We start from the raw sequence: 15,182 nt of genomic DNA on the forward strand, positions 1-15,182 counted from the left end.
AGAACATAGCCAATAGAAGTCAGTCTCTCCCAGCAATCTGATACAACAGTAGTGAGAGAGCAGGAGCAGAAGGAACCTGGATCTGAGCGAGAGGAAGAGGATCACACAAGCTTTGTTAACAGACAAATGTTGTATCTTTCCTGCTAGGATGATACTCAGAGACCAACTCCAATCCTTCAGTTCTCCCCAAATGGAAATTCATGCAGCAGTCTAGGACTAGCAGCAGCATTAACTCAAAATTCAGCAATAAATCATATACATTCAGAGGAAAGTATATCCAGAACTGCGGGAACTGTCTACCCAAGGACCAGGAATAGAAGAATAGAAAAACAGATGATAGGGGCCGGCCCTGTGGCTTAGAGGTTAAGTGCGCGCTTTCCGATGCTGGCGGCCCGGGTTCAGATCCTGGGCGCGCACCAACACACCGCTTCTCCAGCCATGCTGAGGCCGCATCCCACATACAGCAACTAGAAGGATGTGCAGCTATGACATACAACTATCCACTGGAGCTTTGGGGGGAAAATAAATAAATAAATAAAATCTTAAAAAAAAAAAAAAAAGAAAAGAAAAACAGATGATAGATGCCACTTCTATCATCTGTTTGGGGGAAGGGCGAATCCATGCACTCAATAGGCTTCTTTTTTCATTGTTAAGGGCTTGTTATTAAACGAGAGTGGGGCTGGGGGGCTTAAGGTGAACTCTGAAAATGAGCTAAGGAGATCAGAAATAGGCTTTTGCAGGTGACTGAAATTAGCCAAATGCAACAAGCTCCAATCTACTTTCCTGTTTTATCCTCCTTCCTAACAGTTATTTAATGTTCAGACTGGGTCACTGGATGCTTACGATCCAGAGGGCCCCTGTCTGTAGTACACCCTCTGATTATAATGCCCTCCCCACTTCAATTCTAAGGGTGAAAACCTTTCCAATGCAAAAGATGTCAAAAAACAAGATTCCCTTAACCAGATGTGATCTCTACCTGCCTCTAACTTCACAGCATGTTATGACCTTTACAATATGCTCTGCCAAATACTCATTATATATGCCATATAGTTATTTGCATACTATTCTTATCTCCCATAGTAAACCTTGAAAACTTCATTCATCTTGTCCAAAACAGGCAAGCAATGCTTTTAAAATTATTATTAAGTTACTTTCCTACAAGACAAGCAGATATTTATTTGAAAAACATCTGAGAGGGAAGAAAACGCAAATATCTAAGAAGCATGCAAAGCACTGGACATAACGCCTCGTGACAGTCCCGATCAAGGGAAAGCATCAGACCCTGTTTTCCCCTCGGACGTGAGACATAAGGAACTTAGCCCTGAGTGCCACTCGCTTCCCCTGGACAAGGACACAGTCAGGGCATGAGGCGCGGAGTTTCACCAGTTGCTCAACCAGACCCCGCGCAAGGCGCTTCCTCTTTCTCCTGCTCCACTCCAGTCAAGACCGGCAATCCCGGCCCAAGGCACCTGCGCCTAGAGATGACTTCGGGAAACCAGCACTTCCGGACCAAGGTTCCGAACGGGAATCTCTCTCCTACCTGACCACGCGCCGCGCCCGGAGTCCGAGAAACTGGCCGCCCCTCCTCGTTCCCCACACGGGGTTCCTCGGTCCCCGCCCGGCCGCGCCCCGCTCCTCAACCTCGAGGACACCGGCTCCACGGCCCAGGCGGCGACAAAGGGCCGGCCCTGCCCGCAGCCGCCCGTGTCGGCACGGAGTGAGAGGCTCCTTCGCCTCTCCCCGGACTCCCCATCACGCACCTACTGTTTCCTCGCCGCCGCCACCGCCCGCTCGCAGCCAAGGACCTCTCCCGAGCAGCCGCTGTTTTGTTTCCGTTGTGAAATCCCGGCCTCTGAAGCTGCCTGGCCGAAGCCCCGCCCCAAAGGCTTCATCGGCGTCGTCATTTCCGGCTCTGGCGTCGTTGGCCACCCGCCCACCAGGGAGGGGCGGGACCTGGAGCGGGCAGGGCGGGGCCCACAGGCGGAGGGGCGGGGCCCAGAGGAAGGGGGTGGAGCTTCCGGTGGTACGCAAGATAGCCCGGGAAACCCTGCACTCCAGCGGGTCTCCCGGACCTAGAGGAACTCCTCCGGAATGCTAGCCTGAGTGTGAGGTTATCAGGGATCCAAGACTGCTCTTGAGCTAAGGATCAAAGTTTCTACGTAAACTGAGCCCAGCGTGTGCTTCTCCCGGCCTCCAAGTGATGGTATCTTAAATCTAAGGGTTCTTTCATTTCTCTATAGTACCTAGTTTGTAAGTGTTTCTCAATGCGAATCAGCTGCATCACAATCAAAAGGATGCTAATTTAATTGTAAATACCTGTGCCCTCTGTCCCCTATCCAATGAATCAAAACTTCTGGTGGGTGAGGAAAACCTGAGAAACTGCATTTTAAACAACCCTCGTCTGGAATTCTTGGGCTCCAAGTTTAAGAAGCAGTCTTCCTACATAGTAAGCTTCTAGATAGCAGCAAGAAATGTGTCCTATTTTTGTAATCCCAAAACCTAAGAGTATCTGGTACACAGTAAGTTGCTCAATGGTCGCTTGATTTCTGCATCTGCCAGCTTTTCGTCCAAACTGCAGTAAAGACAGTACCAATAGGGGGGCGGGCCTCGTGGCTTAGCGGTTAAGTGCCCGTGCTCCGCTACTGGCGGCCCAGGGTTTGGATCCTGGGCACGGACCGCACCACTTTGCCGGCCATGCTGAGGCGGCGTCCCACATACAGCAAATACAAGGATGTGCAACTATGACACAACTATCTGCTGGGGCTTTGGAGAAAAAAAGCAGGAGGATTGGCATGGATGTTAGCTCAGGGCTAATCTTCCTCGGAAAAAAAAAAACAAGTACCAATAACTAACCCCTTAAGTAGCATACCACATTCATACACACCATCTGAAAACTAAAAGTAAACAATGAACACTACCATGCAAAACCAAAGGTGAACAATGGAGAAATGTTCAAAGTTACAGATAATCAGAAAACAGAAAATGAAATCAATGATACATGGTATCTGGCCAAATGAGATTTTTTGTTTCTTTTAAATTCCTCCAAGATAGACCTTCACATTCCTACAGCATCAATCCCAATCCCTCCCCCCATACATGAACAGATTTAAATAGGTTTTACACACAACTTCATATTTGAAAACAGATGTAGCACTAGTTTTTTCTAACAAGGAAAAGTTGGGGGAATAAAAAGGTTGACACCTCCCACCAAAAAAGATATTTTTTAAAGTCCTCATCTCCCCCTTCCCTCTTTAAACTTCACAAGGGTAGGAGGTTTTGCCTGTCTGTTCACTTATATATTGCAAGTGCTGAGAACAGTGCCTAGCACATAAAACAGTTCATTTGTCAAACAAGCATAGGCTAAAACCCACAGATTTATTTGTGAACTAGTTCAATCTCTTTGAATGCAATCTGGCAATATGAATTGAAAGTCTTAAAATGCTGGCAAACTATTCTTAGAAACAATCTCAATACAAAAATTTTAGGAAAAGATGATCATGGAGTATTATTTATAGCAAATATTGGAAAGCCAAATGTCCTACAATAAATTATGGTTCACCCACTTCACAGAATGTCATTAAAATTGTTTATAAAGATTATGTGTAACAGAAACATTCTTTTTTTTTTTAATAATTTTATTTATTTATTTTTCCCCCCAAAGCCCCAGTAGATAGTTGCATGTCATAGGTGCACATCCTTCTAGTTGCTGTATGTGGGACGCGGCCCCAGCATGGCCGGAGAAGCGGGGCGTCGATGCGCGCCCAGGATCTGAACCCGGGCTGCCAGCAGCAGAGCGCGCACACTTAACCCCTAAGCCACAGGGCCGGCCCAGAAACATTCTTATTTTGTTAAACTAAAAAATAAAGACATAAGATTTATGCACGTGTGTAAATACAACTATGTCAAAACACATACCTGAAAAAAGGAAACAAAAAAGATGATAACAAGGCAACCAGTGACTTTGAATATCTAGACTACAGATAATTTTTTCTCGTTTTCTCTATTTCATCTTCTTAGGAATATGAACACCCAGGATTCACCAAGGAAGAGCTGGCAAAAGACACTGGGAACAACAAAGACTGGAGGAACAAGGCAAAAGTGATAAGCTAGACACTAAGGAAGAAGAGACGAGAGCAAATGTCCATAGTGCTAAGAGATGAACTAGCGTTTAGCCTCTTACAAGGCCTCAGAGTCTCATTTAGGCTATATCACCCTTCACCAATGGAATGGTGAGATACAAATGCTGAGTGAGACTTGGGAAATCTGGAGGGCACATGTAATTATAAGCTACTCTTTGTGGAATCTCTATAGTGTAGGAGAGAGGAGACAGGATTCAAGGTTAAGTTTTTGTGTTCTTTAAAACTTATTCTGGACCGGAAGAAGAAAGAAGACAATGGAAATACCTGAGCAAGGCTCAAGAAACTGCAAAATGTAGTTAGAAACCAGAGCCAGTGGAGTGGCGGAGGTCTTCTGGACAGGATGGATGAAGCATCTATGAATTATAGAAAGCAAAGGTTTAAGATGCATGTCACCGTAAACTGGAGAGCTAGAACTGGAGAGAATGTGCCTAATGGCTTTTTTTAAAGTTAAGATTTTGTTAAGCTTGCGAGTTATTTGCTAAGTAAGGGGGAAAATCAATTTTTTTTTAAATCATTCAGTGAATGTTTTTTCCATACCAACAATAGCACTGGAAGTTGAAAAACAGTAAAAGTTGCAGTGTGTGGGAAGGAGCTGAAGTTCAGCAAAAGAATGAGAAAAATAGCACTGAGGGTCCAGACTATCTGCAGTGGTACATTTATATTTTCCCCAGAAGTGTTTGGAACTTGGGAGCAAGAATGGAGAAACAAATGATAAACACAATAAATGGTAGCAAAACCCAATAGTTAAGTGGTGAAAGACAAGGAGACAGGAAATCCAGAGTGCTGGACCTATTAGAACTACTTGCAGGAGGCGGGCTGTGAGAGACGATACAGGTCAGAGCAGTCACTGGTCACTAGTACATTAAGTCAGGACCTGGTCTATCAGAGAACCAAGGCCAGTTCTTTAGACCACTGATTACAAGGCAACCCAATTTGTTAACACTTCCCACATAAAAGCAGTTTGCCTTTATTTATACACAATGTCACTACCCTGTTTCCTATGGAAGTAAGGTAGAACTGAAATAGAGTGATTAAATATTGTCATCAGGGCTGGGTCTTTGGCCGCATTCTTATTAGCTCTCACATCATTCTGATTCTTTTCAAGGATTGGTCTCCTTAGATTGGGACCTGCTTAAGAGCAAGGGCTGGCTTTATCTTACTCATGTCGTATTTTTAGCCTTCAGTTCTGTATATTTGTCAATATTTTATTAAATGTAATTTTCTTCTTAACCAAGAACCTGGACCCCCTTTTTAAAAAACTTGCCTCAATATACTCAACAAAATGACTTTATCTAGCTTTTCCACCTACAATAACAATTAGTTAAGTCTCTTCACCTGGATATATTTGACAATTTTTTTTTTTTTTAATTTATTTTTTCCCCCAAAGCCCCAGTAGCTGGTTGTATGTCACAGCTGCACATCCTTCCAGTTGCTGCATGTGGGACGCGGCCTCAGCATGGCGGGAGAAGCAGTGCGTCGGTGCGCGCCCAGGATCCGAACCCGGGCTGCCAGCAGCGGAGCGCGGGCACTTAACCGCCAAGCCACGGGGCCGGCCCCTGCCAATATTTTTAAATTGATAAAAATGAACATTCATAGTTTCTGTATTCTACAATGTAAGGTGTTCACTAGTTTTTTCTTTTGTTATAAAAAACAGGAAAAAGTTGTTTAGAACTATTTTTAAATTCACGCAATACTTTTTGCTTCAACAAAAATTTGCTTAAAATGCTTTCTGTGGGGGAATTTTAACACTTTCCTCTGCCCGTAAGTCTATATCAGCATCTAGACAAGACCTATCCAGTATAGCTTTCTGCAATCACAATGTTCTATAATCTGCAATGTCCATCCAATATCGGTAGCCACTAGCTATATATGGCCGAAAACTTGAAATGTGAGTATTGCAACAAAAAAACTTAATTTTTAATTTTAATTTAGTCGCACGTGCCTTTTGAACACTTGAAATATGGCTAGTGTGATTAAAGAACTGAGTTTTAAATTTTATGTAACTTCAACGAATTTAAAACACAGCACAGATCTAGAGCACGAATTAGAATCCCATATACCCTATAAAGGCCTATAAATACCCATCTGTTGAGAACATCGTGGCAATGTTGCATTGGGTGGACAATGTGATCTCTAAGGTCCCCTCTACATATTACTACCTCTGCTGAGAATCTTCCTATTGTCCCTTTCCTGTTGACCTTGAAGTTAGCTCACCCAGTTTGACAGTTCATATACAACTTTGTCTATTAACATTGCTCTCATTGTTTCACTACTAGACTGTCAGCTACTAGAGCGATCTTATTTATGTCTGTCACTCCACCTAGCTTATAACATGAATGGCACATATTACATGTACTTCAATGGCTAAATATAAGTTATATGCAAAAAACAGAAGGGTTGCCTGCTTAACAATTCAGCTACTACTCTGTGCACAAGAAATCTAAAAGTCATCGATCCAACTAATATGTGATGTGGCAGAGTAGGCAGACTTGGAGTGTCATTTAATTCAAACAACATGGCTTGAAAAGAATTTTTATTTATTTATTTTTGTTTATAGAAGTTATCTTTTCTTCTTGGGCATTTTAGATTGCCATTCTTAATTTGGCCTTCACGAGTCAAGTAAAAAAATGAAAGGCAAAGAATCTGTCAAATAGAGATGAAAATGTAAGCATTCAAATGGAAACAAATATTTCAATAATATCACATAATAATCACATTTCAAAAAATCTACCAGTTTATCAAAAATTATAAGCTCACTTTGGTGTATAGTATGAATGTAATAGTAATAGTTCCTGGGTTTGAAATATATATATGAATTCTCCAGTTTTCTTCCTGACACCTGGAATGACTGTTTACTTGCCTATTTGGGATTCCTTCTCATACCTTTTATACTCAGTGGCATTCACAAATCAATTTCACCATTTTTTGCTGGGCAAAACTATTTCTCAATTTCATATTGTTAACAGAAGGCTGAAATATGACCTGGAAAAATCTGTAACCATTTTGACATAAAACCTTTCAGCAGTTTTTGGGTAGAAAGAGGAAACATTCATAGAACGTATTAGAAAGAGCTGGGTAAATAAGCCTCATATACACATTGTATACTTGCTTACATTTATTTGCATTAAATTTTTTTCTTCATTCTATGAAAGGAGAAAAAAATGATAATAGTGTTTAGTCCAATTTGACTCTCAAGCTCACTGATTTCTCAATTTGTCCACCATATCTAGTATTTGTTAGACACGGTTAGTACCTGCAACAGGACTCTCCACAAAAATCATTACCCTCTCCCATTACATAAAGTTTATCAGGAAGCATTATGATAAGATTCAGAGTAAGTAACAATATAAAGTTCTCTAAGGAGAAAATGTTCTGGGACTGGCTGGGAATGAAGCCTAGAATACTAGAGTTGTTCTCAGGCATCATTTTTGGAAGATTACTTTATGGTCATGAACATACATAATATATATCTGTTTATTTGCCTCAAAATGTTTTTCTCTTTAAAATCTACTTAAAAGGAAAATTAAGCTACTTCTGTGTAATTTGTTAGGGTAAAATACTAGTACTGAGTAGATACCTCAAACTGCTAGTGTAGTTCTTAGATCTAGTTAGCATTGGCATCATCTGGCAGCTGGTCAGAAATGCAAAATCTCAGGCCCTACCCTAGCCCTACTAAATCAGAGTCTGCACATTAACAAGATCCTCCAGGTGATTCAAGTGTACATTAGAGAAAAACTACTTCAAATAAGTTAGCTTTCCCCTGTAAACAGATCTACATATTTAAAATTATTTTATTTGTAGGATCAAATGAGGAAAAAACATACTGGTTTTCTAACTGCCGGAACAAGAATGGTTCTCAGGACTTTCCTATAATTTTACAACTTGAATGGCCAACATGGATTAACTAAGGTTTCCAAATTGAAAATAATCTATGGCAAATGGTAAACCCAGTAAGCTCAAGTAATTTAGCAGAAATTTTCTTATGTGTATTCTCCCAGACACTAGAATATGCCAGTTCATAACATGTCCAATTCTTTACACACAAATCTGAAAAACAAGAAACTCTGAAAATCTCAAAAATTTAAGCTTGGTGGCAAAACTTGACTTGAAGTGACATTAAGCTATCAACGTAGCAGTCTTTAACCCAGTGACTGTGATCATTCCTGTTCTGTCGCAGAAATGTTAATGTACGAATTTGGGGTCCTGACACAAATCTCACTGGAGGTGTTACGCAGTATAGGGTATGTGCCCCTCAAGGGTTTTCAAATAAGGGTCCTTTAAGATAAATATAGTGAAAGAGCAGAAGAGACCAAAGCAAGGGAAATTAAATCTACCTGAATAAAACTTCATGTTAATGTTGGCTAAATAAAAACAACCTAATATGATGCCTTAGAAGTAGTAATATGGTAAGAGAAGACAGAGAGGCATAATAAACTGCTTGAAAAAAGTTATTAGGCTGAGGATCAATTTGAGAAAAGACTAGTAAATGAATTTGTAAATGGCAAGGAGCATATTTCTCAAATTTTCCCTTCAGAAACCAGAATTTAAATTATAACACTAAAGGGGGGTATTGTCTATAGATGTACAGAATAATCCAAAATAAGGTAAATGAAATGGCCTCTTTGACCTTCAGTTACTAATACTTGATAAAAACCAAGTCCATCAAAAATTCAGCCCATATTTTCAAGTTTCTAGTATGCACCACACAATTACAACATGATGCCATTTATTTAACAAGACTCTGAAAGAATGAGTCCCCAAGATCAAATATATACATTTTTAATATTTAATATTTACATAATGGAACCATGCCATGGTCCAATGTTAAGAACAGTGTTTTCAAATGTCTTTTTAAGATGTAAAAAAATCTAGTAACTCAAGCTCAATTACATGTTTTTAACACCCACCTCCCCATCTTTATCTTTCTTTTAAATAAATAGTCAGATATGGGAATAGCTGCACCTAATTTGTGTTAAGAACTGTTTAAAACTTACATTTTTAGGCAATTTTGCTCCCTGGTGAAATTCTGATCTACAAGAAAGTCAGTCCCATGTATGTCTCTAAGAACACCATCAGTATATTTTTAAACTTTGATGAGCAGAGGTAAACAAGGTGTGTGCATGCACATACACACACAAGATATAAACCTTTTACAAAACAAAAAATTAGTGGTAACTGCCTTAAATGATTAACTTTATCCTTAAAAATAAGATGTAAACTTTGTAAATTGCCATGCTGAATTCTTATTGTATTTTGTCAAACTTTCCTAATCTGTAAAATTGCCTAATTTTATCTTTTGTTTTTAAAAAGGATTTTTTTCACTTAACACTTTTCAAATTGTTTTTTTTTTTTTATTTAAACAAAGGCGTACACCAAAATTAAACTAAGGACCAATTAGTGCAAAAATGCATTAACTAAAGCTCTCCAGAATCTAAGAATCTGCCTCATTTTTGAACAATGAAATTTCGCGGGGGGGGTGGGGGGGGGACACTGTAATTCATACTCCCTTAAAAGAGAGGCTGACAACAGGAAAACCCCATCCCATTCAACAGACTGTGGGTTGCCACAAGAGATTACCATGCTCTGGGAGACTAATAACCTAATTATCCCAGACATTTGGGTTGGTACAATATACCATGTTTCCTTTACAATTCTATTCTTCAATTGGAAAATGTTTAAGGGAGACCTCCAAAGCAAATTAGGGAAGAATAAGACTTTTATACATACATTCACACAAACACATTCATACAGAGATACAGTAGGAATGGATTGTCTAATTTTCGCACTCTAATTTTAAATTCCATGCCTTCACAAGGGCTTGCCATTTCTGATCCAGTGGGGAAGGATTATAGGTGTGACTGGTATTCTTTCAATTAAAATCGTTCATGTTGGTTCCTATACAGTACAGTTCAATATTAAGTGCAATTCTGCAAAAGAATTGGGGAGTCATTTTAATATTTACAAGGAACAAATCAGCAGAACAAGATTATATCAGATAGGCTGTGTACAGTAGCTGCGGCTTATAAAACATACCAGTAATTTGTACCTGGTGAGTATAAACAGAACCAAGGTAGGATTCAGTTGTCTTTACAACCAAGGGAGTACACAGAGCATCAACAAATTAGAGGACAAAAAAATTCACATTTTCTACATTAAAAAAAAAATTACAGATCTCACAAATGTCTTTGAAGACAAAGAAAATTTCAAAGTCCTTTGAAGGATGGGAAAGAAGAAGAAATCTGAAATGGAACTCTAAATGTAAAAAGAGTTTTACTTCACAAGACCAATTTTCTTGGCTTCTGTTTCATATATCAATAATCTCCACATTTTGACTATAAAAACTTCTGCTTCTTCATCAAGTACCTAGAAAAGAAAAAAAACACCAAAACAGTAACACACGTAAGATAAGCAATCATCAGCATCTCCCAACAATAGTGACTGGTATAAAAAAGCCTTGTATCTATCAACAAGGATCTACTTTCAATTAAATGACTTGAAGGAAATCTGTCTGGTATGAGAAATGTAATGCATGGTAAAGGTAAATTACAAAAAAAAAAAAAAAAAAAAAGGCATTTGACACAATTCCATGGCTTACTAAATACACCATAGTACTTTTCTGATCCAATTTTTATTCTAACTTTTACTTTTAACTTTACAATACTACATTTATACATGTCTTGAAAAACTATTTCCTAAGGAAAGCAAATGTTTGTTATAAAAAACATAGTAATTTAGGCAGAACTAGTTGTACAACTACATAACTTAATACAGAGTATCTCACTAACCTCCGATACAACTTTACAGTCTTTTTTTTTTTTTTTTGTAAGGGATCAGCCCTGTGCTAACATCTGCCAATCCTCCTCCTTTTTTTGCTGAGAAAGACTGGCCCTGGGCTAACATCCGTGCCCATCTTCCTCCACTTTATATGGGACGCCGCCACAGCATGGCTTGCCAAGTAGTGCGTCAGTGCGCGCCCAGGATCCGAACCAGCGAACCCCAGGCTGCTGCAGCAGAGCGTGCACACACAACCACTTGCACCACTGGGCCGGCCCCAAACTTTACAGTCTTAACACTTACCGCCTCCTTATTATGAATGTGATACTGAATTAAATATTAAATGAGAATATATGTAAAGCATTTACTACAGTGTCTAGGATACAGTAAACAGAATAAGTGAACACCATCATCAACACAAGGGACACAAGGCTACTGAATAAATAAAAGGTCTTTTCCCATTGGCAAATGAATAAATCAAATTACCTTCCTATCTACTTATGAGTTAGGTGCATCATGTCCTCACCACTACTCCTGCCCTCATCCCACACACATATTTGGCCCTCGACACCAGGGCTGCAGTGAGGCAAAATAGAGTATCATGCTTCCTTCTATAGGAGACAGCTATGACTCAGCTCCACAGTATCACTGCCATGATGGAATGTGGCCTAATGTCACCAGGATTCGGGAGAGGCAGTTTAGGTTAGAAGTTAAGCAAACTGGATCTCAAACCAGACTATCTGGGTTCAAATCCCACTTCTACCTCTTACTAGCTAAGTGTCCTTGGTTGGGTTACTTAACCACAATGAGCCTCAGTTCTCTCATCTGTGTAACGGAGGAAATAGTAGCTACATCATACTAGTTCTGCTGTGGGAATTAAGAGTTAATTATGTACAAAGTGCTTTGAAGAGTGCCTAGTACCTAAGTGATGAGTAAGTACCTAAGAGAAGCTAGAATTTTGATTTTTTAAGATATCAAATAAAGAACTTTTAATCAGACTTCTCTGAGCCAGATTTGACCAGTAGTTCAAGAGAACTATGCTGCAACACTAATGTGGAAATTGTACATTGGAAATAACATTAATACAGGCACAAAACACAACCAAAGTTCATCAATTCATATAAAATGAGGAAAGGTACAGTTTGAAAAAGTCAGATTTTAATAAGAGCAACATACTACCTGAGCTAAATATTCCATCTCATTTATTCAAGAAATTCATTTAGAGGGTCTATGAGCTTTTACCAGAACTAGTTGATAACATTAGCTAATTGGTTTCCTCCCACTCTGATCAACGAGCCAGAAAATAATCAAAAACAATATAAGCGATTAAGCAGTAAAGAGTCTGCTTATACTCCAAATATCAAAATATTTCCACAGATCAAAATGGATTAACACTGACACATGACATCTTCACTGATAGCGACTGCAACTCTGCCAAGGCTAAAAACTAGAACACTGATTTTTTTAAAACAATTCCTTACCTCAGGCCTAACTATGAAACTCTCTCTCTCTACCACAAGGAAAATCTTTTTTTTTTTTTTGCGAGCAAGATCAGCCCTGAGCTAACATCTATTGCTAATCCTCCTCCTTTTTTTTCCCCCAAAGCCCCAGTAGATAGTTGCATGTCATAGTTGCACATCCTTCTAGTTGCTTATGTGGGACGCCGCCTCAGCATGGCCGGAGAAGTGGTGTGTCAGTGAGCGCCCGGGATCCAAACCCAGGCCGCCAGTAGCGGAGCGCACGCACTTAACCACTAAGCCATGGGGTCGGCCCCAGGAAAATCTTTTAAACAGGCTAGAAGGTCAGGGAAGCTCAGATTCTAAGTCCAAGGACTGGGATCTATTCACATCTCTCCTTTTATCTGAGGCTCAGCATTATGGGGTCAACAAACTTTTCACAAACATTGTATCAGGAATTCTAAACAACAGCTGCATCAGACTGGCTGGGCAGCAGAAAACGAATTATCTGGCACATCATATAGTGCCTGGACACAAAACATCTCAATAGAACTCCTTTTGGTTAGGCACCCCACTATGTCCCTCGCTGACAACTCTGCAGCTCAGAATGCAAGTTTCCCTAGTCACCTGTCATCTTACATCATGCTGGATGTTTCTTTCTTTTTTTTTTTTTTTTTAATTTTTTTTATTTATTTTTTCTCCCCCAAAGCCCCAGTAGATAGTTGTATGTCATAGCTGCACATCCTTCTAGTTGCTATATGTGGGACGCGGCCTCAGCATGGCCAGAGAAGTGGTGCGTCGGTGCGCACCTAGGATCCGAACCCGGGCCGCCAGCAGCGGAACACTCGCACTTAACCGCTAAGCCGTGGGACCGGCCCTGGATGTTTCCTCTTCTTGACTCATCCTCCCATTGCTGCCTTCCCACTCTGCCATCTAGACCTCTATGCCACTTCATACTAGCAATACTCAGCTTCTTTATTAATCTTTTTTATCTCCTTACCTTAACTGAAAACTTGGTATGTCCCCTAATGACCCTGACACTCCTGAAGCCTTCTTAGAAAGTTCCTCACTTTCACAGCCTTAGTCTCCACAGGAGAGAGGAAACTGCTGGATCTGCACTGTTAAAATCCTTATAAATAATATCTCCATTGAGGTTCATGAGATCTCACTACACCACCCTTTCACTCTAACAGCATCTGTCTAGCAAATATCTCGTCTTTCACCCACCTTAGTGCTTTGGCAGCTGGTTCTCATATTTCTCTTCAATTCCTGTCTCCACACACAGAAATTTCAATTTCTACGTGTATCAGCCAGGCTTAAAGTTCGTTGATATTCTAAACAATGACATCAGCTCTGCCCCAGAAACTCTCTCCTGTGGCCATATTTTGCACCTTGCCGTCATATGGACTGATCCACCACTTGTATTCCCTTTTTTTGTGAGGAGGACTAGTGCTGAGCTAACATCCGATGCCAATCCTCTCCCCCCGCTTTTTTTTCTTGAGGAAGACTGGCCCTGGACTAATATCCGTGCCCATCTTCCTCTACTTTATATGGGAGGCCACCACAGCGTGGCTTAACAAGGAGTGCGTCAGTGCGGGCCTCGGATCCAAACCTGTGAACCTCGGGCCACCACAGTGGAGCGCACGCACTTAACTGCTATGCGACTGGGCCGGCCCCCACCACTTGTATTCTTAAACATTCCTACTCTCTTACTATAACCTCTTTCCAGTTGTTTCACTCCAACACACCTCCCACGACTTCACTGGAACCACCAGTCCTTGATTCATTCAAACCACCAGCTCTATCCTCACATTATTTCCTTCTCTTCCTAGCTTGGAGTTCATAGTCCATCCAATCACTCTCTCACTTTTACTATCCATTTTCTTCCTCCTTCCTTTTCTCACAAAATCACAAAGTTAGAAAAATGGAACCACTGACTCTACTCTAATATCCAAATTAAATGCAACTGGGGATTTGATGTTTAACTACTGCAAACCCAACAAACACCTGTCCACGTGATAACGGTTATACATTTTCAAGTCTCAGTTCAGATGGTAATTCCTGTGATGCTTTCCCTAACTGCCCTCCACACCACCAGATGCTCTATCTCCTCTGCCCCCATTATCTTTTTTACATATCCCCCTTATAGCAAGCATATTATAGTATCAATATTGGTATACCTGTTTCTCTACTAGTGCTTTAAAGGTGCATGGTTCAACCTTTTTATCCTTCTAGCACATTGCTCTACCCAGTAAGCACTTAATAAATGTTCTCTAAATGTATGAATAGATCCAGGATTTATATTTATACATACAAACACCAAAGGTGGCGGGGGGGTGGGGTGGGAGAGACTGGTAAAAAAGAAAATTCTTAGTGTTGTCTAATGGTATCTTGCTGTGGGGGCTTTTAACCTCTTTTAATGCATATTCAAATTTTAATTCAGGCCTATAAAAAGGAAGATTCTGGAACCAACCTAGGTAGAAAAACAACCAAAATCAGAGAAGTTAGTTTGTTCACATAGATATTAAAATATTAATACAGTGAATTTCTAACTTACCATGGCAACATCATCTAAAATGCTCTGAGGTGAACTATGAGCCATAACCTAAAAAAAAAAAAAAGAAAAAATTATCATTTTGAAAATAAACAAAAGATTAGCAACATGGTCAAGAAATTTTAAGGTACCCTCAAACTAGTATGGGAACTTCTTGTGGCTAAAGAATCCTTCTGTAAATTTCTTAATTCCCAGAATCTCACTCTCTTCAATGTAAGTTTGACACAGTAACTTGGGGTCTTAATCACTATAGTATGT

General features: G+C 40.1%; 2 protein-coding genes across 8 annotated transcripts in view; both read right to left on the reverse strand.

The window, feature by feature from the left end:
* Window positions 1–1,881, reverse strand: part of PSEN1 (presenilin 1) — a 73,885-nt gene extending 72,004 nt beyond the window's left edge. For 3 of the 5 annotated variants that reach the window (XM_014784378.2, XM_014784376.2, XM_087448278.1), the window contains exon 1: window positions 1,761–1,881. The gene's annotated coding sequence lies outside the window, so the exon portion shown is untranslated. The remainder of the gene's footprint in view (window positions 1–1,760) is intronic. The other 2 variants (XM_087448276.1, XM_087448277.1) reach the window with 2 other exon arrangements.
* A 4,774-nt stretch (window positions 1,882–6,655) lies between these two features.
* Window positions 6,656–15,182, reverse strand: part of RBM25 (RNA binding motif protein 25) — a 54,707-nt gene continuing 46,180 nt past the window's right edge. For all 3 annotated transcript variants that reach the window (XM_004426321.3, XM_087448271.1, XM_087448272.1), the window contains 2 exons: window positions 14,928–14,975; window positions 6,656–10,502 (listed from right to left, as the gene is read on the reverse strand). In XM_004426321.3, the coding sequence (XP_004426378.1) occupies window positions 10,410–10,502; window positions 14,928–14,975 (141 nt within the window). In that variant the 3' untranslated portion in view covers window positions 6,656–10,409. The remainder of the gene's footprint in view (window positions 10,503–14,927; window positions 14,976–15,182) is intronic.

The sequence above is a fragment of the Ceratotherium simum genome, chromosome 24 (assembly GCF_057802395.1).
Source record: "Ceratotherium simum simum isolate JZ-2026a chromosome 24, ASM5780239v1, whole genome shotgun sequence".
Taxonomy (NCBI): domain Eukaryota; kingdom Metazoa; phylum Chordata; class Mammalia; order Perissodactyla; family Rhinocerotidae; genus Ceratotherium; species Ceratotherium simum.